Below are 19008 nucleotides of genomic sequence, written 5' to 3' on the forward strand. Positions count from 1 at the left end.
TTCAGATTTCTCCAGGATAACTGCATACACTCTGTGTCTAATCGAGCTTTCAGTGGCCTGTTCAGCCTGCAGAAACTGTGAGTACACTTCCACACGTCAGAAACGCTGAGCTCACTGAGCACAGACGCTTTTACAGATCCACTGAAAAGTTCTTCTGAGCTGTATGGTGGAGGCTCACAGCTGCTTTTGTGAAAAGCCTGACCAGTTGTGAACGGCCAGGCCTCCTGTGATTCTCACAGAAGTAGTGCTCGAGCTGTTCAGAGATGTTTCTGAATGTTACTCCACAGAAGACTGCAGAGACTTTCCAGATTCTTTAAGGAGTAAGAACACCAAACGCATCATTTTTAGGGGATCTGCAGACAGTACTAAAAGAAAGTCCTGTTAGGAAGAAGGGGGCTGCGCTCACTCGCCACCTAACAGTATCTGAGGCTCTAGGGTTTAAGCTCGGGTTTAATACTGTTACATAAATGAAAGACTGAGGGGCCTCTCAACTGCTGCTGCAGTGCTGGGTGAGGAAGAGCTGAGAGAGGGAGAGGTCACTGTAAGACCGGTGAGGTGGGCAGATGCACTTTCTTCTTTACTGCCAAACATTTATTTTTCAGAGTTTAGAAATGGACAGATTTAAACTGCCGATCCCAAATTAGGAAAAAATGACAGAATTGGAAAAATGGAAAAATTACCCCCCGCCTCACCCACCCACACAAACACAGCCCCCTTTACTGTACAGTGTACAGTACTGTACAACACCTACCTCACCATATCTCACTGCTCCACTGTTTACTGCTTCACTCACTGTTGTTATTTTCCTCTTATAACACTAGGTATTAAAATATAATTTTATATATACAACATAAATGTACATATTTTATATACACCTTTATTTTTAATAATATCATATTACTATTGTTTGGTCACTATTGTTAGATCAAACAGTTTATTCATTTTGTTTTATTTATATATACAGTATGATTGCAATGCTTTGACAATACACCCAGAAGAGAGAGAGAGAGAAAATAAAGAAAAAACAGAAAAAGGGCGAGCGAGAACGAGAGGGAAGGAGAGAGATGAATATGTTTTAATAACAATAATGTTTTATTTATGTGTCACTTTTTTACAAAATCATGGTAATTTTACATCAGAAAAGAGTGTGTGTGTGTGTGTGTGTGTGTGTGTGTGTGTGTGTGTGTGTGTGTGTGTGTGTGTGTGTGTGTGATATTACAGTGGTGTTTGAGACGTAGTTATCATTCTGTTCCAGATCTCTGAGCCAAAACTGCATCTCTCTCCTGAAACCTGGAGTCTTCTCAGACCTTCAGCAGCTCAACTGGCTGTGAGTAAAACCAGTAAACCAGTACTGCATTTACACTCAGCTCCATCCCAGCACGCTCCGCTAGTCAGCTCTGTCCCAGCACACTCCACCAGTCAGCTCCGTCCCAGCACGCTCCGCCAGTCAGCTCCGTCCCAGCACGCTCCGCCAGTCAGCTCCGTCCCAGCACGCTCCGCCAGTCAGCTCCGTCCCAGCACACTCCGCCAGTCAGCTCCGTCCCAGCACACTCCAGGCCAACACGCCCCACCAGTCAGCTCCAGCCCCTTCAGCATGCTTCCCTATCAGCAGTGTTAATCACAGATCTGTGGAGTTTATCAGATGTGTGACTAATACGCTAATCCTGCGCTTGTTAAGCTGAAAGGAAAAGCAGATGTATCTAAAGCTCTGCCGCTTTCTCCAGAAATCTTTAAATAAAATCAAATAAATATTAAATACGTTCAGAGCGATGAACAGAGCTATAGATCTGTAACATCTAGAGTTCAGCACATCTCAGAAACACAGATTACATTTTACATTTTAATTAATACTACTGCTACTATTATTACTACTGTTACTACTGCTACTACTACTACTACTATTATTACTACTGTTACTACTGCTACTACTACTGCCACCACTACTACTACTGTTACTACTACTACTGCTACTACTACTGCCACCACTACTACTACTGTTACTACTACTACTGCTACTACTACTGCCACCACTACTACTACTGTTACTACTGCTACTACTACTGCTACTACTATTACTACTGTTACTACTGCTATTACTACTGCTACTACTATTACTACTGTTACTACTGCTACTACTACTGCTACTACTACTGCTACTACTACTGTTACTACTGCTACTACTACTGCTACTACTATTACTACTGTTACTACTGCTATTACTACTGCTACTACTATTACTACTGTTACTACTGCTATTACTACTGCTACTACTATTACTACTGTTACTACTGCTACTACTACTGCTACTACTACTGCTACTACTACTGCTACTACTATTACTACTGTTACTACTGCTATTACTACTGCTACTACTATTACTACTGCTACTACTGTTACTACTGCTACTACTACTGCTACTACTACTGCTACTACTACTGTTACTACTGCTACTACTACTGCTACTACTATTACTACTGTTACTACTGCTATTACTACTGCTACTACTATTACTACTGTTACTACTGCTATTACTACTGCTACTACTATTACTACTGCTACTACTACTACTACTGCTACTACTATTACTACTGTTACTACTGCTACTACTACTACTGCTACTATTATTACTACTGTTACTACTGCTACTACTACTGCTACTACTACTACTACTACTGCTACTATTATTACTACTGTTACTACTGCTACTACTACTGCTACTACTACTACTACTGTTACTACTGCTACTACTGTTACTACTACCACCACCACTGTTACTACAACTACTACTACTACTGCACCACTATTACTACTGTTACTACTGCTACTACTGTTACTACTACCACCACCACTGTTACTACAACTACTACTACTACTACTACTACCACCACTGTTACTACTGCTACTACTACTACTGCAACTGCTACAATTACTACTACTACTACTACTACTACTACCACCACTGTTACTACTGCTACTACTACTACTGCAACTGCTACAATTACTACTACTACTACTACTACTACTACTACCACCACTGTTACTACTGCTACTACTACTACTACTACCACCACTGTTACTACTGCTACTACTACTACTGCAACTGCTACAATTACTACTACTACTACTACTACTACTACTACTACTACCACCACTGTTACTACTGCTACTACTACTACTGCAACTGCTACAATTACTACTACTACTACTACTACTACTACTACCACCACTGTTACTACTGCTACTACTACTACTACCACCACCACTGTTACTACTACTACTACTACTACTACTACCACCACTGTTACTACTGCTACTACTACTACTACTGCCACCACTATTACTACTGTTACTACTGCTACTACTGTTACTACTACCACCACCACTGTTACTACAACTACTACTACTACTTCTACTGCTACTTCTACTTCTACTGCTGCTACTACTACTGCTGCTACTACTATTACTACCGCTGCTACTACTACTGCTGCTACTACTATTACTACCACCACTGTTACTACTGCTACTACTGTTACTACTACCACCACCACTGCTCAGAGCATCCCATTGTATTGGGGATGCTTGTATGTGTTGGTTATACAAGCTGTGTTCTTGTAATGGGTCAAAATTAAAGCAGCTGAATGCTCTGAATAGAAGGCAAATTGGAATATTTTGGATATATAGTGTAGCTTTTAGTTCTCAGATGGACCTAAAATAGCTGAACTCTCTAGTTAAGTGGTGTGTGGATACTTTTGCACATATGGGGCCCTATCTTACACCCTGCACAAGGCTCACTGCTCTCTTACACCCCGACAAGAGTCTATTTTCACGTTTTCCTCCTGCGATGTTTAAACCGCAACAGTGGTTGTGAATATATCTACGCTGATGGGCGCAGTGGTCTCGAAATGAGGGGTGTTCAGGTCAGGCAGATGTTCGTCAACAGTCAGACGTTCGTTGCTATCTCGGCAGTGAATTGTCAACACAGGCGCGTGCAGCCCAACGCTCGTATACTCCCCCAATGCTTTACACCACTGAAACAGCAGTCCGCCAAAGTCAGACCACACCTGGCTCTTAAAGGGAATGGCAAGTGACAAGCTGACTGGTTTATTGGCATGTTACGCTCAAAACGCACCCATGATTAATGAAGAGACTTAGTTCATGGCTTTTGTGCGTTTCAAGCCGAGCAAGGCAAACTTTTCCCTTCGTTACGATAGCAAAGACACACCAACACACCCTAAATCAAACTGCACGGTTAATGGCTCGCCTAAAGATCGCTAACACAGGGCCTGCCCTATCAGGTAGAGTGGTGTAAATACCACTGGATTTCTGGGTTTTGCACCCGGATCTCAGTCTGCTGCAGCTGGGTGTCAGGCATATTATGAAGAACAGCTATAAATTACAGCATAATAGTATTCTCCAGTTTTCCAGGCAAGTGTTACAACCCCTTTGGTCTAGAGTGCTGTGGGATCAATAACACGTGGCATTAAAAGTTTGAGCCAGGAAGACATAAGAAAAAAGAGCGAGGAACAGAAATAACAGAGCTTTCAGCTTTCTACTAAAACTGGCCAACAGCACCCAGACAAGAAACCTCCTGCGTTAGCTAGTACCACACTGGGGGAATCAAACTGATGGCACCAAAGAAAAGAGCAGAACCAACTACGGTTTCCCTTCGCAAAGTCAGACTACTGGAAACGAAATAACTGCCCTAAACCAGTCTGGTAATGAATCCAAATACATGGGAGGTGGGTCTCTGTCTTTAGCCTATGGAACTAAATGGTAGTAGTGTAATGGTACACTGAGGTAGGGGCGCTGCCAGAGATTCGGGCCCCATAAAAAGATATTATGCTGAGCCAAAATACAAGCCCTTAGAACCCTTAGAACGTCCCTGCCAGGAAGTCCCAGTCCCTGGTTCTTACCATGGTTTGGGTATCACAGTTCGGTACAAGGCTACGTTTAATTTCTTATTCATTTGTTATTTACTTCAGCTTTTGCTCACCAGCCTCCTCAAAAAGGGGGCGGAGCCAGGTAAGCTTTGTGATTGGTCAGGGTTATGCTGACATAAGCATGACCCATTTTAAATCCACCGTCTGATGAAATACAGCAGATATTTATTATGATATACTTGGCACATTTACACCGGGGGCCCTAAGGAGCCAGATTCATCTGATCACCTTTAATATCAGCATTAATTGAGATCATGTCTGGCATGATTCCAGCAGCAGGGAGCTAGTCTTAGAACTTGTGGGGATTTTACATTGTGTGTAGGTGCACCTCTCATACCACTCCATGGGTTAAGGTTCTCCAGCCACTCCTAAAAACTGAGCTTAGCTGACAGCTGTATTTGAAAAAATAGGTGAACAGACACCTTTTATCAGGCCTGCAGTCGAATAGAAGCCTACAGCTATTAATAACACGCAGATAGTAAGTTGATGAATTGCTGATGATCGAACACCTTGGGGGAGCACAGGGGTGGTCTAGGGCGGGCCTGGTCCCTTGGTACACACCAATGGAGCTGGGGCTGATCTGCCACATCTGTATCCTGCAGTCACAGACAGCTGTTTATATCTGTATGTACTCTGTAATTAGAGTACATTTAAATTAAAGATTGGACTGAGTGTCCAAATGTTTGTGGACACCCCTTTAAATGAAGGCATTCAGCTACTTTAAGTTGTACCTATTATTGACACTGATATGCAAATGCATACACTCTAACAAACTTGTCCAGTCCCTGTACAATAGGACTCTCTAGAGCAGATAAACATGAACCTATTGGCACCATGCTGCCAAATGCCAGGCGTGGGCTATAGAGGGGTATAAAGCCCCCCAGCATTGAGCTGTGGAGCAGTGGAAGAACTGTGTTCTCTGGAATGATGGATGGTGGTGCTCCATCCAGTACTTTTAGGATGAGTTGGGGAGTTTGGGATGATGAGGTGGGGTGGTGATCATCATCCAGCATCCTGGCCTCACTTACTAACTCTTATTGTTGAATGCAATCAAATCCTCACAGCAATGCTCCTCCAAAATCTAGCAGAAACATTTACATTTATATGTACGGCATTTAGCTGACGCCCTTACCCAGAGCGACTTACAAGGTTACTTGTAGTACAGAGGTGGGCCAATGTACTGTAGTGCAGTGATGCAGTGTTAGGAGTCTGGCCCAGGGACTCTCATTGGTGTAGCACAGCACAGTATTAAACAATGAATGAGCAGGTGTCCCAATACTTTTGTCTATGTGGTGTATCTGTGGCACTGATCGCAAACACTCACACACTAGCGTGTAGGGCACTGGCATTTGGGGAATTTGCAAGGGTCAGCACAATCAAGGTGCAATGGCTAAGCCATGGACGAACAGGAGGGTGGACTCCCATAGGTACATAGCAGTTTTAGTGGGATTCAGCAGCTGCCCAGTAACTTCTATTATACGTCACTTTCCAGTTTAAGCACAGAAAACACAGATAAATTGTTATAGCCTCGTAATTGGGCGTGTGAGGCGGGCTGGGAAGATGGAGATGAGGTTGAAAAGCAGCAGAATATTCCTTGAAGTGATAAGTGTGCTCATTGGCCAAATGCTGAGAGAAAGCCATGATGTTTTAAGGTATCCCTGCATTTTTGTGCCTCTGTAAATTATCCTTGTTTTTACCCCGTCTAGAATTCTGGACGACAATCCTCTGAAAACCATCACTGTGAACACCTTCACTGGCCTGAGGTCCCTCTTCTTTCTGTAAGTACTTCTGCATTTCTTCAGTGTGCATGTGGTCCACTGGGCCCAGAAGGGTTGGCTTGCGTCCCTACACTTTTTAAAGAGACAGCCAGCATTCCCTGTATCACCTATGACTGTCTTCAGAGTCAGAAGCTGTGAGTCAGTTGACCGATATGAGCTGATGGTTTGTGCAGGTCCATGGTAAACACCTCGCTGGAGCGGTTACCTTCATCCAGACTCTGCACTCATATGCCCTCTCTCAACTGGCTGTAAGTGTGATGCTCTCTCTCTATGCCTCTATATATATAAATATTCACACACCTTGTTGACTGAAGCTCTGTTGAAGCATGACGTTCTTTCCTGTGGAGATATGCAGTATTTACACCCATCAGCCATAACCTTAGTGCCACCTGCCTCATCTTGAGTGGGTCCCCTTTGTGCCACAACAACAGATCTGACCTGTCAAGGCATGGACTCCACAAGACCTCTGAAGGTATCCTGTGGTGTCTGGCACCAAGGCATTAGCAGCAGGTCCTTTAATTGTGTTAATGTGTGTTAATAATAGTGGAGGCATTTAAATCCAATATGAATCTGCAGTGTGTGTGTGTGTGTGTGTGTGTGTGTGTGTGTGTGTGTGTGTGTGTGTGTGTGTGTGTAGTTTGTACACTTTTAATAATAATAGTGGAGGCATTTAAATCCAGTATGAATCTGCAGTGTGTGTGTGTGTGTGTGTGTGTGTGTGTAGGTTGTACAGGGTGACTGATATGATGACTGTGTTTTATTCTAGTATGAAACTGCAGTGGCTGTACCTTTTTATAGTGGTTTTAATCCAGTATGAATCTGTGTTTTGCGTGTGTGTGTGTGGGGGGGCAGTCTGACTGTAAACATTGTGGAGTAGTTTTAATCCGGTAGGAATCAGCAGTGTGTGTGTGTGGGTTTTACAGCCTGACTGTAAAAATTGTGGAGTACTTTTAATCCGGTATGAATCAGCAGTGTTTACATAATTATTGCCAAGATGTAAAACCTTTTAGTGGTTTTAATCCAGTATGTATCTGCTGGGTTTCAAAGGTTTTACCGCCTGACTGTAGAGATTGTGGAGTGAATTTAATCCAGTATCAATCTGTAGTGTTTGTGTGTTTGTGTGTGTGTGTGTGTGTGTGTGGGTTTTACAGCCTGATTCAAAAAATTGTGGAGTAGTTTTAATCCAGTATGAATCTGCAGTGTGTGTGTGTGTGTGTGTGTGTGTGTGTGGGTGTGGGTGTGGGGGTGTGGGGGTTTTACAGCCTGACTGTGACTGAATGCAGAATTGCATTATTGTAAACTAGCCGGCCCCTCAGTGTCTCTTGTGACACAGTGCTGAAGAATCCAGTCGGTCTGTGGGAATTTGATACGTTATCCTAAACCAATCAGCCAATCACCAACCACGCCTTAGCCTACAGAGAACCCCATGATCTAGTCTAGCTCCACTAGCGCTTTATCACCTATCCGTATAGGCCTTCATGCTACAAAGCTCTGGTGTATTGTGCAGGAGGTTATTGATTTCCCCGCAGTAACTCAGCTGCTGTTGTACAGATGCCATTGTTTATGCCTTGAGTTGTACAAAGAGGATCAAACCATTTAGCCAGATAAACCTAATCCCTTTGTAAACGGCAGCTGCTGGATGCTGTTTTCCCAGGCCTTGGTTAATCCCCGTCACACACAATTATAGTGTTTTCTCTCCTCCAACACACCTGATTCAACTCATCTGCTAGTTAACAAGTTCCCTGTGTGTTCGAGCAGGAGAACAGTGAAGTGTGGAGAAGCAGCCGGCACGGAGAAACTCGAGGAGATCAGAGCGGATTATGGTTTCACATCCTTCCTGAAGCCGTCAGGCCGAGACTCCTTCTGTAGTCTTTAGCAAAACTACAGCGGCCTATCCCTGTCTGCTTATCCCCTTCCTCATCTTCCTCCTCTGCCTTCGACTTTTGGCGATTCAGTTAACGTTAAAATGTGCACTGCCTTTCAGACATTTGGATCATTTCAATCCTTTAAAACCTAAAAATCTTTTTTTAAACTAATTATTAGGAAGCAAATAAACAACCTACAGGAAATCTCATAACTTTTTGCCTCCCTTTAAATACATTCTGATTAAACTTCTGATATAATAAAAATAATATTAAACAATTGACACCATAATCATGATATCATTATATACAAGTACGTATCCATTTTACATAATCTACATTGTTTTCTTAGTACAGTGTTTATTATTATTATTATTATTTGGAGAAATTATTATTATTAACATCATTATTCCTTTTATTATTATCATTATTATTATTGACATTTATTAACATTATTATTATTTTATTATTATCATTATAAAAAAATACATGAATTGTTGTTTATAACTAAAACTAAATTTGACTCTCTTTGCCTATATATATATATCTCTGAAAGTCTGGCACATTATCTCCAAACTGATTAGTTTTATGTGACTCTAAACTTTCGACAGTGGCATTATACTGTGAGAAACGTGGGCTGTGGTGGGAAAGTGCCCATCCCAAAGGGTTTGACTTGACTTCTGTGGTCAGTTGTTAAAGCAGTGGGTGTAGTTCTTCTGTTTCTAGGCAGCCATAGGGAGAGATCTCTGGCAAGCTTGCACTGGACACCAAAGCATACTGTCAGAAATGAAATGTAGCAGAGTAAAAATTAGCAAGAGTACATTATCATAAAAAAAATAAAATATCTGTCTAAATAAAACATTGTATCACATATCAGAAGAAAAGTGTCATTTTCGACAACCTCTATCGGCTTATTAGCTCATTATTATAACATATAAAAACCACTACAGAGACCACTTAATTTATTTTCTTAAATCTGTATCTCTATGTGTCTGGCAGTCATTTTATTCCAGACATTTCATCAAACAGAGCTGTGTTTCCTGAATTTGTAGACTGTGAATGGCATAAATGGAACAGCAATGTGAAAGACTAGTGGAAAGTCTGTGATTGGCTGTGATCAAGCTTATTTCAGCATGGTGATTTCTGAATGCTGAAAGTTCAGATATTAGTACTGTGTTGTTTAAATCTGAATAATATATTTTTTACATTATAATTATTATAATATTTACTTTGCATTATTTAAGTAGTTGATTTTGATCAGTTGACATTTCTGCAAATAAAGAAATGCTCTAAATAGTCATATTTTTATTTGGAATTTAGGGGAAATGTTGTCCATGGTCATGAAATACAATACAAATGTTAATTTCCCCTAAAACACACTGCCTAGAAATAGCAAAACCAGAGGAACTGACAATGTAGGGTGGTCTTTTTTTTTTTTTGTTCCAAAGCTGTGTGTATGTATATGTATATGTATATATATATATATGATAGTAATAAAATACACCTATAACCCATGTTCTTATAGTCCACCCTTTTCTTGTGGTATTTTCGTAGCTCACTGATGCACATCTGTTACCTGCAGGAAGAAGCTCTTCACATGGGCTACTGGAAATTGCAAGCTAATTTCCAAGGTTGGCATGTGTTTCACGGCAGCCGACAGGAACACACTGTGATTCACTAATAGCTTTGAATGTGTTTTTCACCCCCTCGTGATGAGAATTCTTTAGAGGAACTGCAAATAGATGCTGATAACTTTGGGCTGATTCAGTCTCTTATCAGTGGTAATGGTGTAACCAGCATGTATTTCACAATTCAGCGTCAGGCAAATATGCCTGGCTCCATAGATCTTACCTGGGTTGGTCCAGCACAGCAGAGAGAACATAGTGTGAGTAATTCCTCAGAGCGGAGGGTTTGCAGGCTCCAAGTTCATGCAGGAGTGTAACAACAACACACTGTGTTACGCTCAGCAGCACTGTTGGAGGTCACCCAAAGAACCTAGCTTATTAACTTTTTAGTAAAAATTCAGTAGTAGTGATAATAATAGTAGAAGTATTGGTACAATTAATATTGTTAATAATAATAATAATAATAATAATAATATGTGAATTGTTTATATAAAATTCATTTAAAAATATATTTAGTTTTATATTTTCAGTGTTGAATGCAATTATTTAATAGATATAGCAACTATAATGATACTAGTGTGTGCTAATAACTGTCATTGTTGTAAATAATAATAATAATAATAATATAAAATTATTTGCATATTTAAAACTAGAAACTACACATCAGAATATCTTTCTAGGTTGCCTTTAGTATTTATGAATATGTGAAAAGAAGTTATATGTTATATATTCATAGAAAGTTCATTTAAAACAAAACCAAGTTCAGGTCTATATTTAGAACCATTTAATCAGCAGAGAACCAGAACGTCCCTCTTACAAACTTTCTTAACTTTCAGTGTATGTATGTATGTATATATGTGTGTGTGTGTGTGTGTGTGTGTGTGTGTGTGTGTGTGTGTGTGTGTGTGTGTGTGTGTATATTCTAGCTGTCCTTATAACTGTTCTTCTAACCATCCTTCTAACTGTCCTTGTAACTGTCCTAGCCGTCCTTCTACTCGTTCTTCTAGCCGTTTGTTCATCTGTCCCTCTAACTGTTCTTCTAACTGTTCTTCTAACCTACACATCAATAACGTCTCGGAGCGACGGCACACTCTTGATTTGTTTGAATGTTCTGGACATTATTCTAATGTTGTATTCTGCTTTTACTAAAAAGACTTTTACAACTAAGGGTGCTTCAAATGGTTTCATAGAGGAACCTCTTTTGGTCTTGTTCAGTAAACTTTTCATAATAAAGACGTTTGAGTGTGAAAAACTTTTTACAGGCTTAAAAAGCCCTTACTGAAGGTTCTCCACACTCTTCACACATCTCTATTACAAACAACGTTCTCTAGATGAAAAAGTGGTTCCTTCTGGCATCACTCAAAGAACCCTCTGTATTGGAGAAATGGAGATACAAGTTACGAGTTGTTTGCGGTACAGCAGTGATATGTAGCGAGGCATGTCCCATAAAGGCCGGGTCATTTCTTCATGCTTACCAAAGCTGCTACTCTGAGACTGGACTGGCGTTTCCAGATGATGTGAGGCGCTTAGGTGCTGGTTTGGAGAGGCTAGGCACAGATCAGACACCACTCTGGTGTTCCTGGTGTTCCTGGTGTTCCTGGTGTTCCTGGTGTTGCTGGTGTTGCTGGTGTGGACGCATTCAGGAACAGTGGGTTCTCGTTTGTGTGACTCTTAGCTTGCCGCTGTGTTTGAGGATGAGTCAGGGATGATGTTCAGGGATCACATGGCTGGGGGACCTCTCTCCAGCGTCACTGCTGCCTGTGAGATTAGCTCATTAATCAAACCCACAGCGTTTCGCTCAACGTGACCCAAAGGACACCGTATACCTTGTTTGGATTGGATCCGAACTGAACGCATAATGGGTTTAACATAATGAGTCTTTTGTGTCCAGTGTTCTGAAACAAATTTTCCTCGCTAATTTAACGGATATAGGCGTTTCTAGAGGTGTTATAGAGCCTTATGTAAATGACTGTGTGTAGTTTTATTTATTTATTTACTACTTTAGAAGCTATTCTAAATTAAATTTTAAAATTACCTGAAATTCAGTGATGGGGGGGGGGGGGGGGGGGGAGAAATCACCTTACCTGGGTCGACCTCAAAAGGCAAAAGGCATGTGCTAATTTTCTTAATTATTCTTGGATGTCTTTGGGTGTTTGGGGTTGATATGGTACTCACTGAATGCTTGGTAGGAAGAATAAAATTTGCCGAAATAATAAAAAGTGAGACAGATTGAAACTGCTGGGGTGGGTTGCTAACTTGGGTATTACTAGATGGTTGCTATGGTGTTGCCATGTGTTTGCTGAAGGTAGGTACTAGTGTTACTAGGTGGTTGCTAGAATGTGACGACGTAGCTGCTGTGTATTGCTAAGATCTTGCTTGGTGGTTGCTCTGGTATCTTGGTGGTTTGTATGTTATTGTAAGTGGTGGTTGATGGGTGTTGCTGTGTGGCTACTGTGTTACTGGAGGTGGTTGCTGTAGTAGTACATGGCTGCTGTGGTTGCTAGGATCTAATTTGGGTATTACTAGATGGTTGCTATGGTGTTTCCACGTGGTTGCTGAAGCATCCAAGGTAGGTACTAGGGTGTAACTAGGTGGTTGCTAGGATATGATACATATCTGCTGTGTATTGTTAAGACCTTGCTTGGTGGTTGCTGTGGTATCTTGGTTGTTTGTATGTTGTTAATGGTTTCTATGTTATTGTAAGTGGTGGTTGATGGGTGTTGCTGTGTGGCTACCGTGGTACTGGAGGTGGCTGCTATCGTACCTCAGATGGTTGTAAGATATTTCTTGGGGCTTGACGAGGTGCCCACGGAATCTTTCTTGGTATAAAATGACAGAATTTGCCTACTTAATGATTTGACAGGTTTAACACCAGGTGGTTGCTAGGGTGTGGCTAAGCGGTTGCTATGAATGAATGAATAATTAATGTTTTTCTCATGTTTTTGCCTTTTCAGGGACTTTGAAGGGAACCATCTGCAGATGCTGAACTACTCCACCCTGCTCTCCTGTGACGAGCTCACTGTGCTGTGAGTAAAAGGCAGAAAACAGCCTGAGAATGAAAGCTGAAGGAGCGTGAGGGGAAAGAGGAGAGAAAAAAGGAGGCTTACGGTGGTCTTCAGGAAGAGACAGAGAGAAAGATCACATGATTGATGGATCTGAAACTGAATTACCAGCATGAGATCAAGGTCGCTCTTTGTAAAGCACTGCATAATCAGATTTGTTAGTTAGTAAACAACTAGCTGGTACTAATTTGGAAAATGAACAGGTGCACCGTATCCCTGCTGCCGCCACCGTATAACCTTGGACGGCAGTAAGGCACATCTCGGGCACATCTCAGCGACTGCTTGGTATGAGTTCGAATTTGTGCTCTTGGCCTAGAATTAACAGCCAAGTGCTGGTGTAATGAAGCTGTATTCAGTGCAGCCAACAGGTTGTGACTTTATATCACCTCTCCCTGGGCAGCAGTTTGCTCCGGGCAACTTCAGTCAAGCATGCCTTCAAAGCAGGGCAGGCTGTGCCATGACAAACTGGCTGGAGCACGAAGGTTTAGTCTTATTCACATTTCTGGGCTTTTTTTTTACTGTGGTGAAAATAATTTATCTTCAGTGTGTTTAAAATCTACTGAGATTTGTCTAAGCATGTTTTCAATATACAAAAGAAATATTTACTGACTTAAATAAAATTAAAAAATGCAAATGCATTGATGATCATTTTGAAGTGCATTGATGTTAATCATCAAATGCTTCCAAATAAACTTTGATCGCACTTAAATAATTATTGTATATATTTTTTTATAAAAACATTACTTTGAAGTATAATTTTATATACTTCAATACTACACTAGAGTATAATAAATATACTTTTTTTGCAGGGTGTTTAAAAAAACGACTATGGTAGTGACACAAACCAAAGCACAAATGTAAAAAAAAAAAAGTATTGTACAGTGTTGTTCAGTATATAAATAATATAAAATATAAATAGTAAAAAATGTGTGTTTATATAGTGTGTGTATATATATATATATATATATATATATATATATATATATATATATATATATATGTAGTGTATATATATATGTAGTATATGTATATGTAAGTATAATAATGACTTGTAGTGTATACACTACAATAAACATTACATACTATATATATATATATATATATTTGGTATTTCTGATGGTCGCTAGGCACTTGATAAGGTGCTCACTGGGTCTTTCTTGGTACGAAAAGCAGAATTTGTCTAAATAATAATTTGACACCTTCCTTTAAAACTTCCTTTGAAACAAAAAAAGAAATCTCAGTGTTTTTTTAGTGCTGATGACTGCTGACATCACAATAAATGGATAACTATTGACACGTCCCAAATGTTTACATAATATCATTGTTCTCAAGAAAACTCTGTTTAGTCATACAAAAATCTGCTCAATTGTAGTGAAAGCTTTTTGAGATGGTTGATGTCCTTACATCATGAATAACTGATCCAGAAAATGTAAAAAGACATTTAGCTAGAACAGAGGGTTTATTGTAGTCAGAAATAATAAAAGAAAATAAGATCCTCCTTATTGCTTTTTACGATTTAAGCCGTGCCACTGCTGTCCTAAATCTAGACACAGTACCTCATAAGATTGCATAGTTATTGTATTACCTAAACGTAAATGGCTTCTCAATGAAATATGATAACTTGACAACCTTTTGCCCTGTTGTTGTCCCCAGATCGCTGCGGGCCAATCAGATTAAGGTTCTGCCGAAGAACACTTTCCAGGAGCTGCGTGTGCTGGGAGAGCTGTGAGTGCAAGCGCAACATCTGGGTTTCTGAAGCAATGCTCATATACAAGCCAGAGCAGGCTTTTAGTAATGCTCCATATGTGCAATGGCTTCTGCAGGGACCTCTCCAGAAATCAGATAAAGGAGTTACCAGTGAGCATCTTCCAGGACCTGCAGTCCTTGCAGATACTGTGAGTGTTTATTCTCAGTTAAAAGATGTTGTGGGCAGTGTTTTTGAATTGAGAATTTGTGAGAATGTCAAGATTTCAGGCGCGAGAGGTGGACCTGAGACCGTTTTTTGCTGGTAGCTGGTTCCAGGTGGTCTAAGCTGGTCTTTAATGGTCAAGGTGCTTGAAAATAAGCAGGTCATCCAGGACAAAACATTCAACATCATTGAAGTTTGATAAATAAGCTGGTCTGTAATCACGGACAACTCGACCAAGCTGGTCCTCGAGCTTGTTAAAACTGGTTGACCAGTTTTGTCAAGTTGGTCATGCTGGTGGACAAGTGTGGTTAGCCTGGTCTTGCTGGTAGACCAGCTAAACCATCAAGCTCAAACGAAAACTACCCCATACACCATCTTAGCCAGCTTGAGTTTAGCTTTTTAATTGGCTCTGAAATTTCCCAGCCAACATGGGTGCCCATGGGTGGAATGTGAGCTAGGTGGGTTTCTTGTGGGCTTGTAAATGTGTTATTACTGGCACCCAGTTGGGCTTCCCAAATGAGCCTCATTGTTACAGCCCACCTTAATCTCACATGGGTCCCATCTAGGCCCCGTGTGCAGTGTGCAACCTAGATGGGACCCATGCTTAAACCCTACAGGGACCATATTGGGCATCCATATGTGGGGCCAACATGGAACCCGAGGACAAGACTTTCTGGTTAGGCTGCCTATACAGGCCCTACATGGACATGTTAGCTGGGTCAGATCCGATCCCAAATATAGGCAGAGAGATTTCCACCTAGTCTGAGGCCTTGGAGCTCGGATTTTGGGATCTGACTTCATTCCAAGCCCGAAAGAATTCTGTCTGAACCTGATCTGACCTGTTTTATCCACGATTGATTTTTGCACACACACACACACACACACATACACTCGTGTTTTTGGAGAGAGGTGTTGTGAATATTGAGTGAGATGCTGCTCAAAATCTTCTCCCCAATGTACACAAGTGTTGACCTTTTGGGTCTCACTGCAAAGACGCTGCAAAGACTGGAAATGACTGCAGTGGCGTACCTGCAGGCAGGGCAGGGCAGGCTAGGCCAGGCAGGGCAGGACAGTCATCCCTGTTGTTTATATTGGACCCTTGCATTGTTACTTTCCCTTTTTTGGGCTTTTACAGCCACTACTGCAGGTAACCGTGGTAACTGAATACTGCAACACTTAATACTTCAATCATTAGCCCACATTATAGCATATATACGCAGCACATTATTATATCAGTTATTTTGATTTACTCAGGATAGTTTTCGACAGGGGCAATAATATTTGTCCTAGTTACGCCACTGGACTCCAGCGAGGCCAAATTAGAACAATTATATAAGGTAATAAATAAAGACTAAAGCAGAATGACTAAAGCAGGGGAACACATTGACTTTTAATTTCAAGCCAGCGTGAAATTTAAACCCAAACCGAGCCTGATGGATATTTGAGAAATGATGTCAGAGCCCGACCAAACCTGACACGAGCAGTCAGACCCTGACAGGTTCAGACAAATATTTCACTTTCTATTCTGGAGTGCACCCGTCCTGCATCTAAAAAGCCTCATTCAGCTAATCAGCACTGTAACACGTCCCTGGGTTAGGTGTGGGTAGGGTGTGTGGGTAAGTGTGCAGGCCAGGGGGGTCCTCCAGGGCTGGGATTAGGACTGTAATTTGCAAGCTAGAGCGTCAGCTGCTTGTTTAAGCTCTGGTTTGTGGAGAGTCTGGCTCTTGTGCTACATTCTGGACCTTGCCACTCACTGTGTATCTTCTCCCCTACAGGAATCTCTCCCAGAACCCACTGAGCCACATCCACCTGAGCCAGTTCGATCACCTCACTCAGCTGCAGTCACTGTGAGTAAACGCTCAGCATTTCCACCTGTCTTTTAAACGGTCTGATTAAATCAGTGGTGAAGATGTGAACGGTCCGTCAGAGGGGGTTTGATGTGAAACTCTTTGTTGAGCCAGAATTGTTCACAGTGGTGATGAATTGAATCTGAAGACTTCAGTGCGTCTCCTAGTCTTAGTTTCTCCAAAAACGAGAATATCATAAAAAGTTTGTTTCATTTGTTTCATGATTTAATAAAAAAAGTTCGTTATCTTATATTCATTACATGTAAAGTGTCATTTTAAACAGCTCATAACAATCAGAAATCCAGAATCTCAAATTATTTGCTTATTTAATTTTGAGTTTGACTACATTAATAATCAACAGTATCGACATAAAAAAAAGCTTAAAATATAAATAGCAATGTAATATGAAATATAAATGATGTCATGCATCCGCTGAGTGCCTCGCTACATCTTTCTCTGGGAGATCATATTACACTTTACGGGACTCCTCACTCCTATCCACGTTCACATTCTCCAGAATTCTAATGATAGACACCTGTGTATTTAATCACATGACTCTACAGTATATCTTAGTATAGTATATAATCCTGGGCTTTAGACTATCATATCATATTGTTGGGGATTCACTAAGCGTTACTGATGTCTGTATGTATATTTGTTGTGTTTGACCTTTTTTTTCATGTTTTCCGACTTTGCCTTTCGCTGTTTCCCGTTTTTGGATTATTTACCTGTGTTTTAGTTTCTGGATCAGGACTCTTGCTTGTTTTTGGACTCCGTTTTTGGGCAGTTCACACCATGTGATGTTTGTGCGTTTTTCTTTTGGAACTGACCTTGGCCTGTTTTTCTTAAAAGCAAATCTCGAAAAAAAGATCTCAAATAGTTATGAAATATTTTCTTAAGAAGGTTTTCTTTGTTTTTCTATTTTTTTCATTAATAAATTAAAACATTATTTGTTAAATTACACATTAATTCTGGCATCATAATGTAAGGAAATATTTCCTTATTTTCATTTTTTTGAGAGTGCTGATTAGCGATTACTGATTACTGATCTTAAAAGTTTCTTCAGAGCAAAGTTGTTAACAATATTTTTCTGAAGAAAAAACAATTCTTTACTTTTTCTGAAGTATGAATTTAAGATAAACACATTTAAGATGTTTTTGTTCTAAAACACATTTTCCCTTTATTCATATCTAATTTATCCAATTTTAATTTAACCAATTGACACTTTTATTATATATTTTATATATATACAGTGAGTCCAAGAAGTATTTGATCCCTTGCTGATTTTCTTCGTTGGCCCACTAATAAAGACATGATCATTCTATACTTTTAATGGTAGATGTATTCTTACATGGAGAGACAGAATATTAAAAAGAAAATCCAGAAAATAAATCTAAGGAATATATATTAATTGATTTGTATTTCATGGAGTGAAATAAGTATTTGATCCCTTAGTATTCATTAGCAGTTCTGGCTTTTACAGACCAGTTAGACACTCCCAATCAACTTGTTACCTGACCTGAAGCCACCTGTTCTCACTAATCACTTGTGTGAAAAACACCTGTCCACAGAATCAGACAGATCACACAGATTTCAAGTCTCCAACATGGGTAAAACCAAAGAGCTGTCACAGGACCTCAGAGTCAGAATTGTTGACCTTCACAAAGCTGGAATGGGCTACAAAAAGATTAGTAAGGTGTTGGATGTGAAAGTAACAACTATTGGTGCAATTATCAGAAAGTTTAAAGAGTATAACATGACAATCAACAGACCTCGGCCCGGTGCTCCAAAGAAGATTTCGCCTCGTGGGGTGGCAATGATGCTGAGAACAGTCAGAAATCGTCCTGCAACCACTCGGCAGGAGTTAGCAAATGACCTGAAGGCAGCTGGGACCACAGTTTGCAAGGAAACAATTGGCAACACTTTGCGCAACAATGGATTCACATCCTGCAGTGCCCGAAAGGTACCCCTGCTGAAGAGAGCAC

At 40.5% G+C, this 19008-nt stretch overlaps 1 protein-coding gene across 1 annotated transcript in view; it reads left to right on the forward strand.

Moving 5' to 3' along the window:
• The window catches only part of rxfp2b (relaxin family peptide receptor 2b), an 82902-nt gene that overhangs the window by 36938 nt on the left and 26956 nt on the right, over positions 1-19008 (forward strand). Inside the window, exons 6-13 of the mRNA XM_072691486.1 lie at positions 6-77; positions 1256-1327; positions 6647-6718; positions 6892-6966; positions 13160-13231; positions 14921-14992; positions 15091-15162; positions 16952-17023. Of these exons, the coding sequence (XP_072547587.1) occupies positions 6-77; positions 1256-1327; positions 6647-6718; positions 6892-6966; positions 13160-13231; positions 14921-14992; positions 15091-15162; positions 16952-17023 (579 nt within the window). The remainder of the gene's footprint in view (positions 1-5; positions 78-1255; positions 1328-6646; positions 6719-6891; positions 6967-13159; positions 13232-14920; positions 14993-15090; positions 15163-16951; positions 17024-19008) is intronic.

This window comes from Salminus brasiliensis, chromosome 11 (genome assembly GCF_030463535.1).
Source record: "Salminus brasiliensis chromosome 11, fSalBra1.hap2, whole genome shotgun sequence".
Lineage (NCBI taxonomy): Eukaryota > Metazoa > Chordata > Actinopteri > Characiformes > Bryconidae > Salminus > Salminus brasiliensis.